Source organism: Lynx rufus, unplaced genomic scaffold, assembly GCF_022079265.1.
Source record: "Lynx rufus isolate CCGP_SWC_20201006 ecotype Redwood Valley unplaced genomic scaffold, mLynRuf1.p SCAF_28, whole genome shotgun sequence".
In the NCBI taxonomy this organism is placed as follows: Eukaryota; Metazoa; Chordata; class Mammalia; order Carnivora; family Felidae; genus Lynx; species Lynx rufus.
Genome location: NW_025814843.1, coordinates 1,345,072 through 1,366,291, shown reverse-complemented (window position 1 = coordinate 1,366,291; position 21,220 = coordinate 1,345,072). Strand labels below are relative to the sequence as shown.

At 63.1% G+C, this 21,220-nt stretch overlaps 1 protein-coding gene across 1 annotated transcript in view; it reads right to left on the bottom strand.

Annotated features, from left to right (window-relative positions):
* The window catches only part of RAI1 (retinoic acid induced 1), an 80,797-nt gene that overhangs the window by 2,145 nt on the left and 57,432 nt on the right, over positions 1–21,220 (bottom strand). Inside the window, exons 2-3 of the mRNA XM_047090087.1 lie at positions 8,735–14,276; positions 4,438–4,531 (exon numbers count right to left, since the gene is read on the bottom strand). Of these exons, the coding sequence (XP_046946043.1) occupies positions 4,438–4,531; positions 8,735–14,260 (5,620 nt within the window). The 5' untranslated portion in view covers positions 14,261–14,276. The remainder of the gene's footprint in view (positions 1–4,437; positions 4,532–8,734; positions 14,277–21,220) is intronic.

Genomic DNA, 21,220 nt, shown 5'->3' with positions numbered 1-21,220 from the left:
CCATGCTTGAAACCCTCCCGGTCTCCACCCCATCACGACTGAGCTGAGGGGCCTGTGTGCTTTTTGTTCTCCCCGCGCCCGCCCCGGAAGGCCCGCTTGTCACTCCGGAGGACTTCCTGACTCCCTCCCTATGGCAGATCCCCTATGCGTGTGTCTCTCCCCTGCCCCTGCCTCACTTCACTCGGCCACGCTTGTCACTTCCTCCTACTGGTCTATGTGTCGGTTACTTGCTCACCAGCCACTGGCACCTGTGCCGCTCAGAGCAGACACTCAGGATACGGGCTTGTCCCTGTGGGGGCCTCGAGGGGGGAGGCAGACCTGAGTCTGGGGGCAAGGGGAAGACGGGACTGAGGTCTTGGGTCTGAGTGAATCCCAGCAGGCATCTGGGTGCCCACCCTGGGGGAACAGAGAGGACGCTGAGCACGGCCAGTCCCTGATGCCCACCTCGGCCCAGGGGTGCACTCATAGCAAGCTGCCACTCCACTGCCTGATGCCACCTAGGGAGGCCCCGGCTTCTCCCCCAGGAGCCCCCAGTCACCACCCCCTCGTCCCCTTCTGGGCTCACCCCCACCCCTACCCTGCCGGCCACTGCTCTGAACAAACCCCAAACCCATAAATAGCCGGAGGCCGGAGCTGGCCCAGCAAGGCCTCTCCTTCCAGCACATTCCTCCTGCTCACGCCGTGGCTCTGTGCCGTGGCATCACGGCAGCGTGGTGGCTGGTAGGCAGGGCGGGGAGGGCAGGTCTGCAGGCCTGAGAACAGGGCTGGGAACGCTCCAGGCCTGTGGCTGTCTCCCCTTTTTTTTTTCCGACCGACCGCTGCCAGAGCTGGGGAGCCCGAGACCGAAAACTGCCCACGAGGTTTGTGCACTCCAGGGCCAGCGGCTGGAGGCGGATCGTCAGTTTTTCCTCTTCTCTACGCTCCGACAGGCCAGACGCGGTGCCGGGACTGAACTCACACCTTCCAAAGAGCATTGAGCTAAAACCCCAGGCCTGCACATGTGATGTCATCCCCGCCCCACATCCCACTTCGGGCCCTACAGGCTCCGGGTCTCTGGAAGCAGAGGGCAGGAGGTCACCACTTCCAAAACCAGCTTGCTCAGCCACGCCCCCGGCATCCACCCTGGACAGGGCCAGGCCACCTCTCCTGGTGTCTGCACCTGGGGACCCAGCTGACAAAGTGGCTCCGGGGCCTGAGTGTGGAAAGGCTCAGACAGACCCGTGGCTTGCTGGCTTCTGCCAGCGATTCTGAGTCACTTAGCCCCAACGAGGTGGTCCTTAATGGGGTGGAAGGGACAGGGCTAGTGAGCCAGGGCAGAACGGGACGGCCCTGATGCCCTACGGTCTGAGAGCGTGACCCAGACATCTGGAGAGCCCCACGGGCCCCCGCGTGGCAGGCCCCAGGGGTCGGGTAGGTGGAAGGTGCCAACAGAAGCCTGGGCTCCTGTCTGCCAAACGCTGGATGGCCTCCCCAGCCTCCTCCCCCAGTTGCTCTGTCTCCCAAGCCTCCCGCCTGGTCGGGGGGGCCGTGACCAGCCCTCCCTGCCGCCCGGAGGCTCACTTGTTCTCCCAGCTTCTCTGGCTGCTGCTCCTCCAGTGCCCGGGGCTCCACCCACTCTCCTCTGCCAGCTGCTAAGTGGCGGTGCCCACGCCCCCCCACCAGCCCCTCCAGCACCCTGAGGAGCCCTGGGGCTGATGGCCAGCGAGCCTCTGTCCCGAGCCCAGCTGGGACGACTTCCCTTGTACGTCTGCCGACGCCTCAAATGCAACCCGTCCAGAGGGAAGCAGCCCCGTGTGGCGGACGGACAGACTGCCGAAAGAGCTCCAGGCCCCCTCCCTGGGCCACTATCCTCTGCGCTGTGGCTCTGTCGCTCTTCTCGGGCAGAAGAGGAATCCATCCTGTGAATCTGGGCGGGCTGGGGGACTCGGTTTGGTCAACCGTGTGGTGCCGAGCCTGGCCTGCGGGGGCACGAGAGGCCACGCGACCGCAGCCACCCAAGTCGGTGGCGAGGAGGTCCGCCAGCTGGCGGGAGCAGCGGAGCCCGCCGGCTGACCACGCCCTCGGCACAGACCACCGGGGACTGGCGTTGAAGCCAGGAAGCCGGGCCTGGGAGAGCCGGTAGCCGACACACCTTCGGCACACCCCTGTGCTGCCCCAGACCTGTCCCCTCCGACGTGGGGAAGCTGGATGGCAGGCTCCACACCCCGTCGCCCCTCACCCTAAGGGCTGCACATTCAGTGCCAGTGAAGGCTCTGTCCGCATCAGCAGGTCTCGTCTCCCGCCGGGACAACCTCTGGCCCCGTCGGCTCTGGCTGAGCCAGTGTCTCATCTGCCCGGCTTCCGGGGCCCCTTCCCATGGCAAGCTCTGGGGCTCTACAGAGACCCCTATCATACGGGAAATCCTTCGAAGATTTCCTTTCGAGCGGAAGCGTATTGTGTCCGGCCTGGTATATACATCCCACCGCTAACCAGCTGCGGGGCACCTCTACTGACCTGGTGGGGCCGGGCTCCAATAGCACCTTTTCCTGGAAGTCCTCCTGGATTCCACACACACCCCCCTCCCCCAGCTCAGACAGGGTGACTCTGTCCCAAGGGACACACTCTTCGCCCTTCCTGGTTGCCATAACTTTGGGCAAAGATCATGATTTTCCTGTGTGTCTCACTCAAACGGGAACCCCCGGGAGGTTCTGAACGGTACTGGGGTGGGAGAGAGAACACAGGATGGGGAGCGAGACAGGCAAAGTAGTCGCATCCTGGTCTGTCCTGCTGTGTGGCCATGGGAAAGGCAGCCTGTCTGTAAAGATGCAGCCCGGGAAAGCACAGGGGCCTGACGCAGGGCCTGGCACCCAGTGGGTGCTAAGTTAATCACTGTAGAAGGAGGGGTGCAACTCGGAGTAGTTATCTATTACTGGGGTAAGGCCACGGGTCTGGTTAAGTGGCTGAGTCCACACTAAAATCTGGTTCTTGCTGCCCAGAGTAGGGCTGTGGAACCGGCGAGAAGCCCCACATCCCGCTCCAGCCGGCCCCCTCCCTGCACGGTGCGAGCACCTCAGCCCTCGCCAAGGAACTGTCATCACTCAGTCCTGCGGGTGCTCCCGGGGGTGGCTAAGCTGGGGCTGCTGCTGGCCCGGGACCAAGCGGGCAGGTGGGGGCGCAGGGAGTGGTCCCCTCGGCCCAGGGCAGAGCCAGCAGGCATTCAGGTGGGGAGGAGGGGGCTCCAGGTAACGGGAGGACCTACCAGGAGACACCTCTGCTCTGTCATCCATGAGGCAGAGTCATTGATAACTTCACCCGGGTTCCAGGCTAGAGGCGGGGGTGGGGTGGGGTGGGGGGGCGTGGGGAGCAGGGGGAGGCGGCCACCGTCCAGGGGACTGGCCCCAAACGGGACGAGGGCTGCACTTCCCTGGGCGGCGTTCATTACTTGGCTCACTGCTCCGAGCAGCCGCAGCTAAAAGGGATGATCCTAATCTCTGTTTTACAGATGGGGAGCCCACCTGCAGAGGCATCCACGAACCTGCCCAAGTCCACGCGGTAAGAATGCCACGGGGGTTTGAATCCGGGCCAGAGCTGCCTCTCAGTGACTATGGCTCCGCCATAAGCAGCCTCTTTCTTTGGATGAAATCGGGACTGTCTGTGAGTCTGGGTCTCCCTGCCTGCTCGATGAGGTTTGGGACTCCCGGATCTCTCCGGCCCATGCAGTCTGTCCTTCTGTGTGCCTGGGTCACAGTGGGTGCTCATAAACGCTCATGCAACAGATGAATGAGTAAGAGGAGAGAATGAGGTGGGTGAGGGTGCAGGGGAAGCCTGATCCTGTCTCCAGACCCCAGTGTCCTGCTGAAAACCTACAACCGTTGCCTGTAGCCAACGGGAGGGGGTTTTTCTTGTTTGTTTTTTTTATAAGTAGGCTCCACTTGTGCAACATGGGGCTGGAACGCACAACCCCGAGATCAAGGGACCTATGCTCCACTGACTGGGCCATCCAGGCGCCCCCAATAGGAGTGTTTTGAACCCCATCTCCTCCTACCTCACTTGGTGTTTGCTGAGGTCTGTACCTCCCATCTTTCTTTACCCAGTGAACTCCTATTCAGCCTTCAAAGACCTAGCCCCAGTACCCCTGTCTCTCTGAGGCCGGAGATCCTCCCCAGCCCCTACCACTCCTGAGCACTGATAGCTCCTGAGCTAGCCCTCCATCCTGTAATGCATGCCTCTGGGCATCCCTCGAGCAGGTGGCTCTGGACTGGTTCCTCTCTGTGGCCTTAGCATTGTCCATCATGGGTCCCAGGGGAGAGACAGCTGAGAAAATAAATTGCTGGGGCAGGAGAGGAGGGCAGCCAAGGCGTCAATTGGGGCAGGGTTCAAGGAACGAGGTGCCCGGGTCCCCCTGGGCTGCTCAGGTGGGCCTCCAGGGCCTTCCTGTCCCCTTGGGCTGGCTCTTACCCGCATCGCTGGCACACGGGTAATGGTAGGTGTGGGTGCATCCCTTGTGACAGCACCCGATGGTGGCCCCGGCTTCTTGGCAGCTGGAACAGGTCTGGTGAGGAGAGAGGGAAGACGGGTGAGTCTAGGGCTGAGGAGCCCGGCAGGCGGGCTTTATAGACAGGCTCTCCCACGGACCCCACGTCCTTTCCCCCGAAACGCTCCCTGTACATCGGTGGGAAGGAGGGTCAGTATGGGGCACAAGTGCCCCCAAGGGCGATTTTGTGGCAGAATTCCGAGCTGTGCCTTGGACGAGGGGACCCTCTTGGGGCAGGAAAACGTCTAATCTCGTGGATAAATATCAGGGTCTAGGCATCACACAGACCTGGGTTCAAATCTCAGCTCCGCCATTCTGCCCCACGTGACCTCAGCCGCTAACTCAAACTCTCCATGCCCCGTCTGCGCAGTGGGGACAGTGCCTCCCTTACGGGACAGTCGTGACGATTAAATAAGAGACGCCGTGTGCCCAGCAGATGACAAGAACTCGTGAGGCCACTCACCCTACGGCTGTGGCTACCGGCCAGCACTGAGCAGGTTTGTGTGTGCGAGGCACCGGGTGTGTCCTTACCCACTGGTTCCTCCCACCGGCCCTTCAGGCAGGTAACTTTCACAAACCCCATTTTCTAGATGGTGAAACTGAGGCTTCCGCTCCAGGCAAGAGTGAAGGCAAGAAGCATTGCTTTCTACCCAGAAAGACACTCTCCCACCCTTCGATGGGCCATTCATCCTCGCCAGACCCCCGGAGAAGAGGACACGGCCAGTCCTGACATGCCGAGGTGATGTAAATCTCATGCGAGGCAGCACAGCGGCCAGCCCACTCTGCCCCACGCCCGGCCCACTTGTCTGAACAGGGACGTGGCCGGGACAGCTGGGCGATGCCAAGGAGGCGACGCAAAACGAGAAGCCTCACTGTATGCGTTGGGGAGTAGACACAGGAGGGCAGCGCAGCTGTGGCAGGACTAAGCTGTGGTTGCTAAGCTACCAACAGGTACCGGCAGCTTACGATGTGCCCCATGTGCCTGGAAGCAGCCTCCCCATAACCTTATGTTGATATTCTCGTAATTCTACCCAGGTTACCAACGAGAGCTCAGAGAGGCTGATTAAACTGCCTGAGGGCACACAGCCCCTAAGTCGCCGAGCCGGGCTTTGAGCCCAGCTGCCCGGCTGGAGCACAGGCTGGCGATCACCCCCCCAAACTGTTCGAGGCAGGGGCTCCATGCCAGGTCCCAGGACTAAGACAGATCCCACCCCCAGCATCTGGGGGAGACTAGGAATGAGAGTCTTCTCCCACCTTCCTGGGGAAGATGCCCAGGAATGCTCCCTCTGGCATCAAGCTGGGAGCGGGGAGGTGCAGGGATGGGGGCTGGGTATATTCTGGAACATCAGGTTTTCATACAATGCCTTTAGACGCGCAGTTTCCTTGCGGTCAGGGCTGAGATCTCCTGGGACCGTGAGGCCCCAAATTCCCTCAATTTCTGGCCCACAAGGAGGGAATAAGGCAGGACTGGGGCCCAAACCAGGGCTGCGCCCTCAGGGGTTTTGTCGCTTAAAGGACAACAGTCGCAAGAGCAGCCTCACGCTACCATGCCTGCACCGTGTCCCCCCCTCCCCCAATCCCGAGTGGCACTGCAGACGTGAAGAAATCAAGGGACAGAGGGACAGAGGCTTTGGGCCCTTCTGACCGTCACACCCAGGCTCTGATCCTCTGCTCCCCCAGCAGGGCTTGTGAACCTGACAAAGGACTCCAGGCTGGTGGAGAGAGAACCCGAGGTCCCAGGGGGTGGGCATGGTAGGGCTCAGGGACAGCAAGCCGTGTGGGGGCTCTCGGGAGGGGACAGAGAAGAAACGGGGCTGCCCCCGAGGGGCCACACGGAAGTTCTGTCCCCCAGAGAGCAAAAGTGAGGCCAAGGTAGCAACAGGTGTGCCGGGGCCTGGAGCCCTGATGCACAGGGCCCCTACTGCGTGCTGGGGAGGGAAGACCACCCCCACAGCCCCGCAGCCCCGCGGCCCTGCCAGCGGGGTTTGGCCTCCTGAGGTTCACAGGGGGCAGTGACTTGCTGGAGTCACAGAACCTGCCCTCAGCAGAGCTGCGATTCGAACCCGGGTCTGCGTCTCTCTAAGGGAGTGTGCTGCCACTGAGCTGTCCAGGCAGCAAGAGGTCTTGGTGGGGACAGGAGGCCTAGGATGCCCGGGCTATGGGAGCAGGGGGCATGGAGCCGTACCCCTCAGAAGTCCCAGAGCCCGCCCGTCTCTCCAGAGCGTTCTGTGGCACGGTCTGCTCCTCCAGCTGGGGTGGGGGGGGGTGGGGGGCTGCCTTAACGATCCCCTCTGAGGCTCACAAGCCCTGGCCTGGCTGGACCATCTCTGGCTCGGCGGCCCTTCAGATCCCATCTGAGCTGCCTCCGGTGAGGGAGGGAGGTGCGGCCGGCGAACGGCAAGTGCCTGCTGCTGTGTGTCCTTGCCGCGGCCCCGTCCTGACCTTCCCGGGGAGGCCCCCGGTGGTGCCAGGCTACCACACCGTTTTTGGCATAGGGCACAGCGGGCAGAGATGGGCCGACCGGGCTGACTTCCAGCTCCGGTACTCAACAGCCGCCGGACACCGGGAAGGCACGGCGTCGCTCTGACCCCGGCTTCCTCGTCGGCCCAACGGGACTCGCGTGCGGGTCCGCGAGGGGAGACCAGGGCGCCCGGAACAGGCTGGGGCACGTGGGCAGCTTACCCACCACGATGGGTGCAGGTGGCTGGGAAAAGGCTGGATCAGGCCCCGGCTCAGAGAGGCAGCACAGGCAGGCCAGAGCTGCGCGGGGGTGGGCGGGCTGTGCGTGCTGCAGGGGGGAGGCGGTGATCTGAGGGTATCAACTTTCTAATGATGGGAGAGACTTGAGCCTATGTCAGACAGGTTGGGCAGGAGCCGGAAGCCAGTGAGAAAGAGAGAGAGAGAGAGAGAGAGAGAGAGAGAGAGAGAGAGAGAGAAAAGGAGACTGGGAAAGAGGAAGACAAGAAACTAGCAGGTGTCCTGTTGGGAACTGGGGTTGCCTCAGTCAGGCTGGAAGCCTGGGCGCGGAGAGGTCTCTAACCACGCCCCCGGGGCTGTGTAAGGTCTGGTGCAGGAAAGGAGGGGAGGCTGAGGCCCTCAGGCACAGGGGCGGGTCCCAGTGGCTGGGGGTGGGGACCCCCAGCACAGGCAGTAGGAGGGGGGTGGGCCGAGTGGGGGAGGGGGAGGGCACGAGCACAGGCCTCAGGAACAGAATGCTGGCCCCACCACCACGTCCCGGGCACGTTCCGCCGACTGCCACCAGGCAGACCTGAGGGGGCTCCCAGATGCCCCCCCCCAGCTGCCTGCTCACTCCGGCCGCCCGCACCCCTCAGAAGGGAGCGTGAGGAGCAAGATCCCCCGGTAGCCGGACTGGAGGCATCACCTAGAGTGACGTGGCCCAGCCGCTATCACTGGGCCTAGCAGAGAGCAGAGGACGGTCGGCGGGCACTGAGGCCAGGCACGGCTCTGACAGCTTCACGGGCACGAACCCGCTCGGGCCCCACAGCCCCTCCGCGGCGGGGAACCACCCTGCCCGCGTTAGAGAGGAGGACACGGAGGCACAGAGGGGCCGAGCCCCACGCCCAGAGTCACACGGTGCGTGACGGGCGGTGCCGGGGTCTGAACCAAAAAGCCAGCCTGCGTTCTTGCTCACGGATCTGTGACTGTTCCTCAAGGAGCATTTTGTGACTGTTTCACGAGAGGTTCCCAGACCACCCGGCCCTGGGAGGGGGACGCATCCCAAATACCTCCCGAGAGGCTCTTTCCCTCGGCCCGTGCTCCACCTCAGAGGCCAAGGAGACACGTACTGGAAGGGGGGCACCTGCTTTTTTTAGGCTGCCCGGATGTTCAATTCTGGGAGGCTGCCTGTTTTGGGGGGGGTCTTGGCGTGTCAGCTGATGGCACGAGACGGGGCCAGGTGGACTGGGGGTTGGGGGTGGGCGACGGGAGCCCGACGGTGGGTGTCAGGTGTGTGTATGGGGGAGGGGCGGGGCGCCGGGATGGGCCGGGTGCTGAGGGGCTGAAGCTGCAAGTCCCGGACAGGGGTGGGCGAGCCCGTGCTGCCTCCGTCTCGACTCCACCCCCAAGCGCCTCACGCGGGAGCCTGTGATCGTGGGTGTGTTTGGCCCAAACCGTGGCACCGGAGAGATGAGGGGGGGATTCCCAACTGCCTGCCTGCCTGCCTGCCTGAGCTCCCCCACCGCAACTGGGCTGGCCTCTTACCATGTCCACGGCCACCTTCATGGCCTCCTGCAGCCCAAAGAGCTTCCCGGCTACCAGGTAGACCCCGCCCGTCCACACGGCGCAGGCCTCGTGCACCCAGTGCTCCTGGGTGTCCCCGCCGGGCTCTGCCGGCGGCTCCTTGCTGCACTCATGCTTGCGGGTCTTGTCAGCTGGGGCCACCTCCTCGCCCCCATCCCCCCGACCGTCGCAGCAGTAACAGCTCTGCAGCCGCCGGGACAGGCCCCGGGCGCTGGTGCGCAGGGAGCCCTGCTTGGCGGGGTCGGCCGGGCCGTCGGGCCTCGGGGCTTTTCCAGGGGCAGCGGCAGCTGCACATTCAAGGTCTTTGAGTGTTCTCTCGAGGGGCGGCGAGGCCTCCCCACAGGTGCCCTCCGGCCGCACCTTCTCCTTGAGTTTTGGCTTCTTTTTGGGGAGGCAGTGTTCGGGGTAGTAGGGCCCACAGAGGTCCCCGAGGTCCTTGAAGTTGGCCGGGTTTTGGCAGAGGCAGCAAACAAGGCAAGAGGTACTCAGGGCCTTGGAAACCACGGGCCCCAGATGCATGGTGGAGGACAGGGGCAGGGAGGGGCGTGGCTGCAGGACAGAGCCTCCAGGGAGCGTGGCCAGGGAGGCCCCGGTCGCATCCAAGGAGAATGAGCACGAGGATGAGGAAGAGGAGGCAGAGGAGGAAGGCTTCCTGTGGGGCTTGGGCTCCTCCCCCGGGGAGTTGACAACAGTGCATATGGTGGTGAACGCGTCTCTCTTCTCCACCCGCACAAAGGGCGAGAAGGCCGGGGTGCGGCTGTCCGCTCGAAGCCGCTTGCAGGAGGAAATGTACTTGAGGCGGATTTCAGGCTCTGCGGGATCCAGGGGCAGCACCTGCTGCTGCCGCCGCCGCTTGGCACGCCCCTTACAGGGGGAGGAGGTGGTGTTCTTGGCCCGGCCCCGAGTGAGGCGCTTTCGCTTGGAATAGCTGCTGTAGTTGGCATGGCCCGGCTGCTTCTGCGCCCTTGTCTGGGGCTGGCAGGGCCGGCCCTCAGGGGACTGGGAGGCCAGGCCCAGCTCCTCTGTCTTTGGCTTCTTGCCTCCTCCACCAGAGCTGTCCTCACCGCCCCCCTGAGTGCCATTGGCCCTGTCTCGGGGAGTCAGGAGCAGAGCCGGGCCTAGGTGGGGCCGCTTCTCCAGGGGACCTTTAGGGAGTCCGAGGGCTCCGGCCCTGCCTTTCCGGCTTCTCTTCTTAGGCGCCAGGGCAGTCCCCCCGGGCAACAGGGCCTCCGGGGACGTGAAGGCCTCAGTTTTGAAACAGTCAGTCGAGGACAGTTTCTTACTGTTCAGGAGTTTGCCTTTTAAGGATCTGTTGGTTGGATTTCTGCATAACGGGTCGGCCCCCGAAGCTGCTGGGAGCTTCTGCCCGGTGCCCACATTTAAGAGACCTTCGCCTGCCCCAACTGGGCTGCCCCCAGCGCTCTTGAACCCTCGGTCCTTCTCAGGGAGAGATGGGCTCAGAGGATTACCAGGAGGGGCCCCTGGCGTTTTGCACGCAAACTTTTTCAGGCTGGGCGAGGTGATCTTCTGCACGATGGCCTCCAACTTCAGGCCCCGGCCTTTCCGGGGCGGCAGCACCTTGGTCTTCATGGCCCCCTGGAAGGCCGCCCGCGAGGCGAGCTTCAGGCAGGCATCCGGGGTCTCCGGGGGCGGGGGCTTCACGGCGGGCTCACCGTTGCCCTTGGTGGGCTTGGCCTTCTTGGGGGAAGACATCCTCTTGAAGAGGGTGGAGGAGTCCTCGGCTCCCTCCTCCTTCACGTCACCCCCACCGCCGCTACGCAAAACCAGGTTCCGCTTCTTGGTGGGGACAGGCGCCATGAAGGCGGACTTCCTTTTGAGTGAGTGGAGGGGCCGATCGGAGAGCTTGCTGCCTGCCCCGGGCTTGGGGACCCTCGCCCGCTGGCTGGCCCTGCCCTCCTTCTGGGGGCTGCCGGCGACCTTGAACGTGGCGGGCAGGTGGTTGTTGGCGAGGAGCTTCTTGGTGGCACGGCAGTTGGGGAGCCGGCTCTCTGAGGGCCGCCGTCTCTTGGAGTGGAACACTTCCTGGGTTTTCGTGCGGGACCGCAGGATCATGGAGCGCTGGTCCTTGCCCGGGGTGCCGGGCGAGTCTGTTTCCTTGGTCTTGGAGCCCATGGGGCTGCTGTCGGAGGCCACGGGCAGGGCGGCCGGGTTACTGGGGCTGGATGCCGCCTTGGGTGACGGCTTGCCCACCCGCTTGCCAGACTTGAAGGCGGCTCGCTGCTTGCCCCCCAGTTTGTCTGGGGGCGCGGGGGTGGTGGTGAGGCCCGGGGGTCCAGGTGTGCGGGGCTCACTCAGGGCCGTGAAGGAGCGTGTGCACATCCTGGGGAGCCCTTCTGAGGCCCCCCGGCCCGGGGCCCCTGCTCCTTCCATCTGTCCCTGGGGGGGCCCCGTGCAGGATTCGGGGAGCAGGAGGTCTTTGGGCAGCACAGGTGCCCTGCACGGGGAGTCCTCGGCCTCGGGCAGCCCCCGGTGCACCCGCCGGCTCCGTAAACTTTTGCCGCGCGGCACAGGCTCTTTCTTGGCAATGGGAGCCTCGGGCACAGCGGGCTTGTTCGGCTTCTGGGCCAGGGAGGCGTCCGGGGCTAGGGTGGCGGAGTCCCCTGGAGCCAGCGCCCCGTCGGGTCCCTCTTCGCCTGGCTTCATGTGGGACAGGGAGGACTCGAACCAACTCTGGACCTTCGACTCCGCGCCCACGGTCGGGCCCAGCAAAATGACAGACTCCCCGGAGAGGTGGCAGGGGGAGCCCCAGCCGGCCTTGGTGTCCAGCACCCCCTCCACCTCCTCCTTGGTGCACATCAGCGGGGCCTTCGGCGACAGCGGGTCCTGCATGCCGGGCCTCTGCTCGGGGCTGCCCAGGAGCTCACACAGGGAGGAGTACTCCTCCTCGGCCTCCAGGTCGTCTTTCCTCCCGGTGGGTGGCAGCAGGGGGAGGTCCCCGAAGTCGGCCGCTGAGCAGCAGTGCCGGCCCTCCTCCAGCCACCTGTCGGCCTTGCCCACCTCGGGGCACTGCAGCAGCCCGCCCACCTCCTCCTTCACCCCACCCGCCTCCTCCTGCTCGGAGTCCCGAGGCACCGTGGCCTTCTCCCCGGGGGGCTCCTCCTCCTGGAAGACCGGGCAGGCCGAAGCCTCGTGGGCGTTCTCCTTGCCCACGCCATCTGAGGCCTTCCCGCCCTGCTCCAGGCCCTTGGTGAGCTCACTGGGGTGGAGGCCCCACCGGGGACAGGCGTCCCCCAGGTTTTCCTCGGGCCAGGCAAAGGGGTTGGCGCCGTCCGCGGAGCCGGCGGCGGTCGTGTCCGGGAAGCAGTCAAAAGCCGCGGCGGCAGGGTCCGACACCGCGGCCCCCAGGGTGGGCTTGCTGCTGAAGGAGAGGGGACCGGCCGTCTTCTTGGGGTCAGGGGTGGCGAAGCCCACAGAGGGGTCTTCAAACAGCCCCGGGCTGAAGTCCTTGGCGCTGCCACCCTTGTCCAGCTGCAAGGACTCGGGCAGGGCCTCCGGCTCCCCTGGCCGCGGCCACGCGTTCTTGGCCACGGAGTCCAGGCAGGCGCTGTGGTTCTCCAGCGAGAAGGGGGGCTTGCCGGCGTCCTTGGCCAGGCCGGGCGGCTCGGCCCAGGCCTTGTCGGCCTTCTCGCCGATGGCCTCCTGCAGCCCCAGGATCTCGGACGCCAGGTCCTCCTGCGCCAGGGCGCTGAGCAGCAGCCGCGGGCAGTCCCGCTCGCCCGCCACGAACTTGGAGAAGCTGTCGAGCGGCAGGCTGCTGTGCAGACTCTGGAAGGAGTCGTCGGACTTGGTGGACATGTCGTCGGGCGACGTCACGGAGCAGGTCGACACGGACTCGGGCTTGGCCTTCGAGTTGCTGTTGACCCTGGCGGGGCTGCCCCGGGCCTGGCTGCAGTAGAGGAAGCTGCGCTCCAGCGGATCGTCGGAGCCGCTCAGGTAGTCGGCCTCGGGCGGCTCGGCGTGCGTGGACTGCGGCGTGCTGCTCAGCGGCTCGGACAGCGGCGTGCCCGCCGGCTCGGCCGAGTAGCCGCTGCCCTCGGGGCTGCAGTGCTGGCTTTTGTGCTGTTCCGGGGTCCTGGACACCAGGTTCTTGACGCCCTTCTTCTGCGGCACGGCCGCCTTGGAGAGCAGCAGCTGCTGGACCGTGTTGGAGATGTTCTCCACCTGCGAGGTCAGGGCCGTGAGGCTCTGCAGGCTGAGATCCGACAGGAGGTTCTCAGGCAGCTTGTCCTTCTGCAGCGGCTTGCAGTTGCCAGCCTGGCTGTCTACCGAGCCGGCGGCGTCGGTCGGGGAGGGGTTGAGCAGGGGCATGAAGTGGCTGTGGTCGGCGATGCCGGCGGGGAAGGCCCCGGTGCCGAGCGCCTGCTGGTTGTAGGGGAAGTTCTCCAGGTTGGGCATCAGGGGCGACGGGGTGGAGCTGTAGGAGGGGGAGCGGCCCACGGAGCGTGCGGGCGAGTGGCTGGAGCTGGGGCTGAAGGTCTGATAGTACTGCTCCGGAGTCCTGACGGCCGCGTCCGGCTGGCAGTAGCCAGGGCCTTGCTGCCCGTAGTGTTGGTACTTGGCGAGGTTTTGGTAGTGGAGGGTTTCCTGGGCGTGGTGCCGGCTCTGAAGGGCCTGCTGCTGCTGCTGCTGCTGCTGCTGCTGCTTCTGTTGGTCGTAGCTGAGGCGGCCGGACTGGTAGGCGTGAAGGTTCTGGACCCGCTGCCCCGGGGCCAGGCTGGCGGTGGCGGTCAGCGGCCTGTCGTGGGGCTGGGCGGACGGTGCGGTGCAGCTCTTGTAGGAGTGGGCGCCCTGCCCGCCGCCGCCCTGGCCCGGGGAGGAGTAGGTGGAGGAGGCGGGGAAGGACTGCGTGTGCTGGGGGAAGTGGCCGCCCTGGGGGAAGGGCAGAGGTGAGGCCATGTCGTTCTGCAGCTTCTGCCTTTGGAGTTTGGGGTACGCCAGGGGCTGCTGGGGCTGTGGCAGCTGCTGCTGGACGTGCAGGGAGTGAGTCCGAAAGGGCAGCTGGGCGCCCTGCTCTGGGTACTGCCTGCCGGGGGGCACCGCGGCCTTTTTCATCAAGTTGTCCTCATATTTGCCCACCCCCCCTGGCAGGGGCTGCGGCTGGGGGGGCGGCGGCTGGGGGGCCCCCCAAGCCTGCAGGCTCTCCTCACCCGAGTAGCGGCCGGGGTACGGGCTGCTGTCCTGCACGCTGTAGCCCGAGAAGGCCGGCCTGCCCTGCAGGGACTGCTGGGAGGGGAGCCCCTTGCTGCCCCGCGCGGTGGCCGCGGCGGCGGCCGAGCCTGCGCCGCCCTCGTAGCCCGGGTACGGCTGCGGGTTATAATAGTCCTTGGCCAGCAGCCGCTGCCGGTCACAGCTCAGCCCGGCCTGGCTCGGCTGTCTGTAATTCTCCAGGCGAGATGTCTCCTGTGAGGTCTGCTGGTAGTTCTGTTGTTTGCCATGGAAACCACACCTTTCTCGAAAAGACTGCATGACTCGGGCTGGTTATCTGTGAAAAGAGAAAGGGAGGGGGGGGCGGGGAGGGGGGGGGAAGGGAGAGCGATTCAGACGGGCCATTTCCCTTCCCCTCAGAACGCCTGCCTCCCACCCCTCTCCCGCCCTGCCCTCTCCCCGCAGCTCTTAACGGTCTCCCCTTTGCCTGAGCCTCCCCACCAGCTGTGCACATATTGACAACTTCTGTGTCAGGGAGGTGTGCTCTGTAATTCCCGCTCCGACATCGCCCGCTGCCAGCTGAGCCTTGCCAAGGATGGCCACCGCTGCGGGAGGCACCACCCCACCCTGCTCCCAGCCAGCTCCTCCCCTCCACGCCCCCCACCCCCAGCACTCCCAGCGCTTCCCTGCTGGCGTAAGTAAAATCGTTTAGCAGAGCAATCCCACTCCCCTGTCCCCCCCCCCCCCCGGGGGCCGCCTGGGTCCTGCAATCCAGTCCCAGCGCGGCAGTGTTCAAGCGTGACCCAGCCATGCAGGGACCAAGGAAGGTTTGCCCCTGCCCAGAGAAGCTACTCACCAAGGCCTGTGGAGAGAGAGAGAGAGCGCGCGCGCACGCACACACACACACACACACACACACACACACACACACACAGACGCACAGAGGCGCGCGCACAGCCCGCACGCGCGTGCACACACACACCTCCTCTATCACTGCCATGCCATCTGGAATCTGTCTGTTCCTTCTAGCAGACGTCGATTAGGGGCTGTGGAGCCATTGTAGGCATAAAACGTCCCCTTCTCTGACTCCCAGTAACGCAGGACAGCGGCACCTGCCTCCTGTTTTTGATATCATAGGTGCGTAAACAGATTACGTGGCCCAGAGTGAGGGAGTGCATGCTAATGGGGGACACAGCCGCAGTCCCTTGGCCACGGAGGAGCGCCCCACAGCTGGGTGTGACGCAGCCCCAGCCCTCCTGGTCGGCCCCTCCTGTCTCGGACTCTACAGGGTCAGGATCAGGGCACACCAGGCCAAGAACCCATCTGGTTACTATTTTAGGGGCTCACGCCCCTGGTGAGGTCTAACCAGCCCCAAAGCAGGATCTTGGATCAGGAAATAACCCCGGAGAAGGAGTGGGCCCTTCAGGGCAGGGCAACCGGAGTCACAAACACAGGCTGGCCCAAAGCATTCAGGCTAACGGTCCCCCTAACTGACCGAGGGCCGGGTCACCCCAGCAGACCCTCAAAGGAGGGAGGGATGGAGACAGGAGCGAGGAACGTTCCAGGCTCAAGAGAAATCACATCAAGGAGTCCTGCGTTCAGCCAGAGGCCCAGGGGGGTCAGGATTTAACCCACGACTGTGCCGCTGGTGGGTGAGCCAAGAGGCAGACAGAAAGGCCCAGGCCCCCAGAGGGGCACCAGGGACTTTCCAGTTCCCAGCCGTTCGTTCCCAACACCGAAAGAGGAAGAGGTGGCCTGCCGGGGGCCACAAGCTCCCAGAGTTATAGGAGGGACCAGAAATGAAAAAGAGACACAGAGGAGAGACCGACGGACGGACGGACGGATGTGTGCAGATGTGAGAACGAGGAGAGAGAGTGATGAGGAGTGGGGGATGGGGGCTCCCCCAGAAGGTCCAGCTCACTCCTCAGCTCTTCCCCTGGATCCCACTCAGATTCCTTTCTCAGTGCTGGGGCCCGGGGAGGGGCTCCATCCGGCCGAGCAGGGCCAGTCTGGGGCTGCCAGAGCCCCCGGAGCCCTGTTAGCACGGCCCAGGACCACCTCCCCTGACCTCGGCAGTCAGCCGGCCCCGACTCGGGGACAGAAGGCCCTGGCTGCAGACGGGACCAGTGTCCCACAAGGCAAGCCCCTTCCCACCGGGCCCATCAAAGCCAGCAGGCCCCTGGCAAACACAGCCCTGCTCCTTCCCTCCCGCCTCTCCCTGGATTTATCACAGGCACCCCAACAAGGAAAAGCGCGCCCGCCCTTCTGACCCACTTCAATCCCATCCCTGGCGGCTGGGATCAAACGTTACAGGGGGTGCCTGCTGTGACACGCCAACCCAGAGGAGCGGGAGGCATTGCTTGGCCCCGTGCCTCCTGACCTGACCTTCCAGAGAAGGCTGCCGGGCGGGCGGCCCCCTCCCATGCTCGGGCACAGGAAATGAGCAGGCACGCAACCGGCTGGCAGCAGCCGTCACTTTTATTCGGGTGTCACTGGCTGGCAGGCAGTGGCGAGGAAGGCCCGCTCCCGAGGACATCCTACGGCGCTCTGCCTCCCCGGCCTGTGTTTATGAGCCCGAAACGCGCAAACCCAGGACCACTCTGGAGGCTGCGCCTCGTATATCTGCACAAATTACATTTCGGCTTTTATTAGTCCCAGATCGCTCCCATTTCCTGCTGAGTGTCCTGTGGATATCATTAACATTTCTACAGCTTTTTTATTTTTTTATTTTTTATTTTTCTTCACATTCTCCAAAATGCATTACCAGAAACATTACTTAAAAAGAGAGAGTACTAGGACCAGTGTCCCCCCCCCCCCCTTTAATCAGTCCAGCTGCTGCGTCTTTTAATTTAGCCGAGCCGTATTAAAGGCGGGTTTCCCAATACACGAGCAGCTGGATGCGGTGAAAGCATCTATCTCTAAGAAAAGACAGTTCAATTAAAATACGAGAAGCCCAGTGCCTGATGGAGAACGCAGGCAAAAATGCTCACCCCAACACCACCCTCCAACCCCAGGCGGCGGGAGGGGGAGAGGGAGGGCTGCGGGAACAAAGGCACGGCATCAAAGCCGATGCCGGTCTCGGTCTCTCTGAGCCAACAAGGTCCGCTGGATCTGCCAGGAGAAAATGGGGCTCTGGCTCTTTAAGAGCTGCCTCAGGCCTGCCACGGGCTCTGTTGTTATTAATTATTATGATTATGATTACTTTTCAAGAGCACTAGGAAAGGACAAGGAGGGGGAGAGAGGCAGGCGGCAGGCAGGGGTGGGCGGCACCAGGAGGGGGGGCAGAGAGAGGCCCCTTTGGCAGAGAGATGGTGACCTCTGAACCCACCCGGGGAGGGCAAGAGGGGACCATGGGGGGAGCAGCCTGGGGCGTTCGGCCTCTGTAGGTTCAGCAGGAGGGAGAAGGGGTGGGGGCTGGGGGAGGGCACCCCCCTAACACATCCTCATGGGGCTCCCTCTGGGCCAGCCCAGCCTCCCCATCCTCGCCTCCCCCACCTGCTTCTTGTGGACACTTGGTCAAGGCCTGATCTCTGAAGTTCTTGAGGGGAAGGTCAGTCTCGAGTGTCCTCTAGGCACCAGACTGCAATGCTTATGACAGAAGTCCCTTATAACAACTCCTGGAAGTTGGTTTCCCCGGCCACTGGACTGAGCATGTCAGGGACAGGCACGCTCTCGAGGCCACACACAGCACAAAGCTGGTTCAAGGACCCGGCCCTTGCAGCCAGTGCCCCAGGACTTCCTTTAGCACAGCAATGGGCCTCACTGCTCCTCCCCGCTCCATTTCCACAGCCATGAAACTGGAGGGGTGGGGGGAGATGAGCCCAGGCCTCTCGGCTCCCCGCCAAAGGCACTATAGGTCCAAGGGCGCAGGGGCATCCTTTGGCCCTGGGTGCTTAGTCTGTGCAGGTTTGCTCAGTGCATGCTTTGACTATTCTGCCCTTCTAGAGAAAAGGGTGAGGTTCAGAGGGCAAGAGACCTACCTTCGAGCCCACCCACAGCGAAGTTCCCTTTGTGGGATGCCTGCAGCGGCAGCTGCGACCAGACCAAGGGTGCACGTCCCCTCCCCTGGACCCCACACCAAGAACTCCCACCTAGAGGAAGACATCTCGGAGTGTGACAGCAAGAAGGTGCTGCAAGGGAAGGGCAGCGGTTCCCTCTGCAGCATGTGAGGCCCTGGAAACCAGGCCAGGACCCCCCTTTTATTCAGGGAGCCAGACCCACCTTAGGGAGGTCCACTCATGAGCAGTGGTGCTCACTGGCCTCCCACCATCACCATGGTAACTGGTGTCCCTGGGCCCACAGCCCCTCCAGTTCCCCAGGGCAGTCCCCCTGGTCAGGGACACGGGCACAGTGTGGGCCAGAGCGGCCACGGCCCCCACAGGGGACCTGATGGAACCCAGCTGGGAGGCTGTGGCTGGAGGTTTTCCTGAGAGCGAGGGGTGGTGGGAGAAGGGAAGGGTGGGGAGATGGAGAGGAAGAGAGAGGAAGGAAAGGAGAGAGAGAAGGAAGCTTTCTGTTTCCCAGCAGCGGCTCTGAGGCCACTGGTTCCATCCCACCCACTTATCCAAGGTTGTTTTATGACCCGGTTTCCTGATTTGTAGCTGCAGGGGAAAAATGTAAAAACCCAACCCACTCAAGGCCTGGGAACCAGGAAGGAGGAAGTTACCTGGGTCAAGAGGCTGGGGATGGGGCCGGGGGTTGTCCAGGGAGGAGTGAAGAATGTAGGACCACCTCAAGCCTCCCCATCTGCGGTGGGTAATGAATACTAAATATGAAGCCTTGATTAAAATGATAAATCACTAGCCAGGTTTCCTGCTGTCCTGTGGGGTCTATCTTGAATACTAAGGGCCTGGCTTGAACAGGGGAAGGGACGAGCTCCCAAGGAGCACACAAGACAAACAGCCCAGTCCCTGCAGGCCCCTGGGACAGGTTAGGGTCCTCGGGCCCAGGGGCTCGTTGGGAGGGAGGGACTGGAGCCGGCTGGGAGAGCCCTGCCTGGGGCACAGGGCAACGATCCTGGGGCATAAAGAATCCCAGAGAACAAGGCAGCCCCACCTCAAAGCCCCACCTGTCTCGACCATCCCCCCCACACGTGGCATGCACCCCTTCTCATGGTGGGCATCCATGTGTGCTCTTGGAAGAACCCAATCCACCATACCCCTCTACAGGCCTTGGGTGGGAGGAGCTGGGGGCTGGAGGTCCTGAATATTAGGCAAGAAGGACAAGAAACTGGAAGGCTGCCTCAGCATGCTCTCGAGACATCAGGCGGGTCCCCAGCCAGGCTCTGTAGCTGAGACTAGGAGCCCCCGGTGAGGCGGGGATCTCAGGGCTCTTTGGAGGAGGTCTGAATAGGGAGCAGAGGCTTCTGGACACTCCAGACGTTTGAAAAGCCTTCCCTCAAAGCCCACCGACGCTGTCTATTCCAAGGACCCAGCTGCGGAGGCCCCAGAGACCCTCCTAAGGCACTCGAATATCTCATCCTCAGGGTCTAACCCACCAGGAGGTCGCCCCACCCGGCCCTGGGGCACAGGCAGGGTGTGTGAAGTGTGCTAACTCCTGGAAGCTCCAGGCCCAGCTAGGAAGCCACAACACCATTTCCAGGAGGAGTCACCGCGGGAGTCCCACAGCCCAGCGACTGGGCAGCAGAAGCCGGATCTCAACTTGGGTGCCTGACTTCTAAAGCTGAGCCCCGCTCCGCACCCACACCCCACTGCCCCATGGTGTGGTTTCTGGGATGCGGTGGCCAGCAGGCCCACAGATCTGGGCCGTCGGGGGTGGGGGGGCACGGTCCAGGTGTGGTGAAGGGGCAGATGGCCAGCCAGCCCTCCCCCACTGGGAGCTGTGGGGGTAGCAAGAAGGGATTCAGCAGCAGCTGTGCCCTTGGTACTCCAGAGCCCCCCTGGGGTGGGGAGGGCTCAACTATTCTCAGCTCTGTACTTACCAGTCTCTTGTGGACAGTAATTGTTTTTAGATCACTTTATTCACCGTTCAAGAAAAAATCACCACCTCTCCCCACCGTCAAAATGAGGACCAGAAAAACGGGAGGTATTGACTGCTGAGATGCAAACAGCTAAGAGGCCTGGGGTCTGGTGGCCTACACATTCAGGGACCCACAGGGGGTCTCCCAGTCTGCTCTGCTAGCCTCTCCACCAACCCCCCAGAAGTCCCTGGTCTTGTAGGCAACTGCACAGTGTGGATATGACATTGGATCTGTGTGTCTGCTGGCTTTGAGGGGAGGCAAAGGTGGCGAGAGAGAGCCCAACCTCTCACCCCAGCTTGTCGCATGTGCCCCAAGGGACCATCACTTCCCTGCGGAAGTGGAAGCACCAAGGCCCCAAGCCAGTGGCCTGTGCCGCTGTGGACTCTGTGGCTTTGGGCAAACCTTTTCGCCTCCCCGGGCCTCAGGGCCTTTGCACTGGCTGTTTCATCTGCTAGGAATACCATTCTGATACCTACATAGCTTGCTCCTCGACTCTAAGCCTTTGCTCAGGTCACCCTCCCCGGTACCCCTCTCTGACCGCTGTGCTTGGAAGAGCACCCCTTGCGCTCCTCCTCCCCTGCTTCTATCGAGTGCTCACCTCCTTTTAGTACGCCATGTGGCTGGCGGGCTTTATGACTGGTCTCTCCTCTTAGAACTACAGTTCCGTGAGAGCAGGCATTTTGGCCGGTTTTGTTCGCAGCTACATCCCCGTATCCCAGAACAATAAATATTTGTTGAACGAATAATGTGTAAATGTGACATTAACTCTAGAAAATATCCAGAACAAGCAGTCGATGGCAAAACGAATGCCGGGGTGGGGTGGCGGGGGGGCGGGGCACGGGAGGCTTATCGCCACAACTCCTCATTCATTCCACAAAGAACAATCTCCTTCGGGCCTGGCAGGCGATGCCCGTGAGTGAAGTGAGCAGGTGGGGACGGAGGCAAACTAAGGGTCCTGGTCCCAAAGCGAGGGGGAGCCCCACTGAACTCCAGAGCTTCTGAGTTGTATTTCACATATATATGCACTCAAAGGGAAGTCTCGCCGCGCCTTTTAATATATGCTATCAACCAAGTAAAAAGTCTTAACACCCGGAGTTCAGGAGAAGCCATGTGGACTTCAAGCCATCACCAGCTCCCAGGGGTCAAACGCTGTGTAACTGACGCACACAGAGCTTTGCTAGGGCAGAGCCAGGGCCTTGTTGGGAGAATTTGGGCACCCCGCACGTGCTCAATGGCACGCACAGGAGCTCAGTGTGAAGGAATGGGAACAGGAGGAGCACCCAGAACCTTCCCTGGCCCCT